This window comes from Amblyomma mixtum, chromosome 2 (genome assembly GCF_055824585.1).
Source record: "Amblyomma mixtum isolate Tamu chromosome 2, ASM5582458v1, whole genome shotgun sequence".
NCBI lineage: Eukaryota > Metazoa > Arthropoda > Arachnida > Ixodida > Ixodidae > Amblyomma > Amblyomma mixtum.
Genome location: NC_143013.1, coordinates 50,547,270 through 50,551,966, shown reverse-complemented (window position 1 = coordinate 50,551,966; position 4,697 = coordinate 50,547,270). Strand labels below are relative to the sequence as shown.

The following is a 4,697-nucleotide window of genomic DNA, read 5'->3' as shown; positions in this document are numbered from 1 at the left end:
AATATGTGATTCCCACCTTAGATCATGTGAAATGATTAATCCAAGGTATTTGTGTTCGTGAACTCGGGTGAGCGGTATGTTATTGATGCTGTACACATATTCGGACCTTTGTTTTTTACGGGTTACAGATAAGAAGGCTGTTTTTTTAATGTTCAGTTCCATTTGCCATTTGTGACACCATATTACCACTTCTTGAAGGGCGCTGTTTAAATCATCGTGGTCATTTATAGAGTTAATTTCGTTGTAAAGGATGCAGTCATCGGCAAAAAGTTTAATTTTAACATGTATGTTAGAGGGCAGATCATTAATGAAGATGAGAAATAAAAGTGGAGCAAGGACGCACCCTTGGGGTACTCCCGACGTAACGAGCGCAATAGAAGAAATATCATTGTTAACTACAACATACTGAGATCGGTTAGTTAAGTAGTCCTCGATCCAGTTGATAATAGGGCCGTCACCTAAAGTTGATGTAAGTTTGCTAATTAGTTTTTTATGGCTTACTCTGTCAAATGCCTTAGAGAAATCAAGTGCAATCAAGTCAACTTGCTTTTGGTTATCAATGCTCTGGAATAAATCATGTGTTAGTTCGAGTAATTGGGTGATAGTTGAAAGTCCCCTTCGAAATCCATGTTGAACAGGCGATAAAATGTTATGTTGCTCAACATAACTGGTGATATGCTTTAGTATAATGTGTTCCAATAATTTTCCTACCGTGCACGTTAGTGATATTGGTCTGTAATTTGAAACGTCATCTTTGCCTCCTGTTTTGTGTATAGGAATAACTTTCGCGATTTTCCATTCATTAGCTAGACTACAGGTTGATAAAGATTTATTGAACATTAAATGTAAATATTTCGCGTTGACTTCGGCATATCTTTGCAAAAAAGTGTTTGGAATATTATCAGGACCATTTGCTTTTTTTGTATCTATTGATAAAAGTAGGTTCAGAACGCCTGTCTCGGTTATTGTTGGCATGTCTAGCGGTGTTTGATTGCGGTGAATACTCTCCGGTGTGCGGCCATCGTCATCTGTGAACACAGATTGGAAGTATGTATTTAAGGAATTTGCGAAGTTTTGATTTTGTCCTTGGCAACTGAAGGTGTCTTTTTGTGTTTTGGGGCTGAGGTATTTCCAAAATTTTCCAGGGGAGTGTTTTAAAAAATTAGGAAGCGTAACTGAGAAGTAGTTTGTTTTCGCTGCCATAATTTTTGCTTTCATTTCACGGATGGCGTTCGTGAGCTTATGTTTTACCTGATAGTCATTTTTTGATTTTAGTGATTTCCTTAGTCGTTTTACTTTGCGTTTCCCATGAATGATATCACGTGTTATCCAGGGATTACGTGTATTTGTTCGTTTGGTCTTCAATGGTACAAAGTTTTTGATGCAGTGCGATACAATGGCCTTGAAGCTTTCCCACAGCGTATCTATATTTGTACCTTGATAATTAGCGAGTTCTTCAAATGATTCGTACTCCGAAATTAGGTAATTAAGTATGCTTGAATCATCAGCGTTTGTGAAGTCTGGGTAAGTAGTTTTCGAGATAGTACGAGCTGCTGTTGCTTGAATGGGTGTGGTGCACAATGTTAGCTTATGATCTGATATGCCATCGAGGACTGCTACGTTGGTTTGATCGATCGCGAAGTGATTGCTGAGGAAGATGAGGTCAAGAATGTTAGATGCACTACCTTGAACACGTGTGGGCTCGTTGATAACTTGGAACAGGTCAAAACTAAGCATAATATCAAAAAGGGTTTCAGAACACGGGGAGCGATACGACATGCTTTGCCAATCTATATCTGGTAGGTTGAAGTCCCCAAGAAGGATCAGTCTGGATTTTTGAACATGTTGATGCATATATTCATATAGTGAGACCAATGCAGGCTGATCTGCCGAAGGACTGTGGTAAACACAACCTACAGTGACAGTGTTCGTTCCAAATATCAACTTACAAAAGAGTGCCTCGGCACCCTCAACTTCTGGTAACATTGCGAAGGGAATTTTTTTGTTTATTAGTATAGCCACACCTCCTCCACGTGTTAACCTGTCTTTTCGGACGATAGCATAGTTTGGTGGGGCAATTTCTTTGTCATTGATATCGTTAGTAAGCCAAGTTTCTGTGATCGCTATGAAGTCAGGTTCGAGGCCGATAAGAAGAGATTCTAGTGACTCAAGTTTATTAAGAATACTTCGGGCATTTACATTTGCAAAAGTTATCTGTTTCGTTTTGTGGGATGACGGGGGCGTAGGTTTGGTGCTTTGCCATGTTCGTTTTTTTGGCTAGTACTCGCGTTTGTCTCGGGACACGAGTTAGTTGTCGCGTTTGTCTGTGCTTTTACGGGTACTCGGCAGTTGTTTTCTTCATCCCAGTGGAACATTTCACCGTTTATGCGTATTTTATCGAACACTAGAGCAACCTTTGCCCCGGAATCTTTCATTGCTTTCGCACTAGTCCACAACTTTTTCCTTACGTCACGTACTCGGGCTGAGAAATCTTCACTGATCGCATATTCACTACCTTTGAGTTTACTACAGTTTTTTAGCACAAGTGTCTTTTCGCGATAGTCAAGAAGTTTTAGTATTACAGGCCTGGTTTTTTCAGCTGAAGGCTTTCCCAACCTATGTATGCGTTCAATGGCTACAGGTTCAATTTTAAGGATATCCTTAGCAATGTCTTCATTAAAAATCTGTTCTAAGGACTCACTGTTTTCATCAGGATCTTCTGTAATGCCGTATACTAAAAGGTTACTCCGCCTCGATCGGTTTTCCAAGTCATCAAGCTTTAGTTCCAGCGAGGCAACGACTTTTTGCATGTTGGCGACCTGGTCTATGCAGTCCAATATTTTTCTGTCAAGGGCAGCCACGTTTTCCAATTTAGCTTCAATTGATGCTAGTCGTTCCTCTTTGATGCTTTTTATGTCTCCGGCAATTGCCTCTAGCTGCTTGGAAATCTGAGCGAGATCTGGACCGGGGTTCGTCTCGATGTCCCCGGCCAACAACAGCAATTCCGCCACATTCATTGCCAGATCACACAGTAAAGGACATAGCTGCGTTGGGCACGGCAGCACAAGAAGAAACGGATCATTTGAGCGAAAACAATTGCCGTAACGTCTTCTTACCTGCACAAGATAGACGAAAGGATTATGCATCCGCATGCCGCTGTTGCTGCCGTGCCCAATGATGTTCGCGCTGGTCTGTCCTCGCTTTATGCAGAATGGGCTCCAGTGCGCCATCTGGGGAGAGCTGGAGGGCCCGTCGATGCACAGCGTCGTTGACGTCTCTCGTAGGTAGCCGAAGGTGTCGTTGACCACCGCTGTCACAGGCCGGAAACAGCAGGAGTGGTTCCTCGGCTGCAGTAGTACGGTCTGTGTCACGAGGCCAGGGTTGTGGTGTGGCGTCGATATCACCAGCGTAGTGGCAATCAGCTGCACAAGATAGACGAAAGGATTATGCATCCGCATGCCGCTGTTGCTGCCGTGCCCAATGATGTTCGCGCTGGTCTGTCCTCGCTTTATGCAGAATGGGCTCCAGTGCGCCATCTGGGGAGAGCTGGAGGGCCCGTCGATGCACAGCGTCGTTGACGTCTCTCGTAGGTAGCCGAAGGTGTCGTTGACCACCGCTGTCACAGGCCGGAAACAGCAGGAGTGGTTCCTCGGCTGCAGTAGTACGGTCTGTGTCACGAGGCCAGGGTTGTGGTGTGGCGTCGATATCACCAGCGTAGTGGCAATCAGCTGCACAAGATAGACGAAAGGATTATGCATCCGCATGCCGCTGTTGCTGCCGTGCCCAATGATGTTCGCGCTGGTCTGTCCTCGCTTTATGCAGAATGGGCTCCAGTGCGCCATCTGGGGAGAGCTGGAGGGCCCGTCGATGCACAGCGTCGTTGACGTCTCTCGTAGGTAGCCGAAGGTGTCGTTGACCACCGCTGTCACAGGCCGGAAACAGCAGGAGTGGTTCCTCGGCTGCAGTAGTACGGTCTGTGTCACGAGGCCAGGGTTGTGGTGTGGCGTCGATATCACCAGCGTAGTGGCAATCAGCTGCACAAGATAGACGAAAGGATTATGCATCCGCATGCCGCTGTTGCTGCCGTGCCCAATGATGTTCGCGCTGGTCTGTCCTCGCTTTATGCAGAATGGGCTCCAGTGCGCCATCTGGGGAGAGCTGGAGGGCCCGTCGATGCACAGCGTCGTTGAAGTCTCTCGTAGGTAGCCGAAGGTGTCGTTGACCACCGCTGTCACAGGCCGGAAACAGCAGGAGTGGTTCCTCGGCTGCAGTAGTACGGTCTGTGTCACGAGGCCAGGGTTGTGGTGTGGCGTCGATATCACCAGCGTAGTGGCAATCAGCTGCACAAGATAGACGAAAGGATTATGCATCCGCATGCCGCTGTTGCTGCCGTGCCCAATGATGTTCGCGCTGGTCTGTCCTCGCTTTATGCAGAATGGGCTCCAGTGCGCCATCTGGGGAGAGCTGGAGGGCCCGTCGATGCACAGCGTCGTTGACGTCTCTCGTAGGTAGCCGAAGGTGTCGTTGACCACCGCTGTCACAGGCCGGAAACAGCAGGAGTGGTTCCTCGGCTGCAGTAGTACGGTCTGTGTCACGAGGCCAGGGTTGTGGTGTGGCGTCGATATCACCAGCGTAGTGGCAATCAGCTGCACAAGATAGACGAAAGGATTATGCATCCGCATGCCGCTGTTGCTGCC

General features: G+C 46.7%; 1 protein-coding gene across 1 annotated transcript; it reads right to left on the bottom strand.

Moving 5' to 3' along the window:
* Positions 1 to 2,207: 2,207 nt before the first annotated feature.
* Positions 2,208 to 4,697, bottom strand: LOC149359325 (uncharacterized). Its single transcript, XM_089571581.1, has one exon. The coding sequence runs from the start codon at positions 4,680 to 4,682 to the stop codon at positions 2,211 to 2,213; it is 2,472 nt and encodes an 823-aa protein (XP_089427707.1). The 5' UTR covers positions 4,683 to 4,697; the 3' UTR covers positions 2,208 to 2,210.

Bases quoted from the DNA above. Each gene is read 5' to 3' on its own strand.
- LOC149359325 (XM_089571581.1), bottom strand. From the start codon at position 4,682: ATGCGGATGCATAATCCTTTCGTCTATCTTGTGCAGCTGATTGCCACT.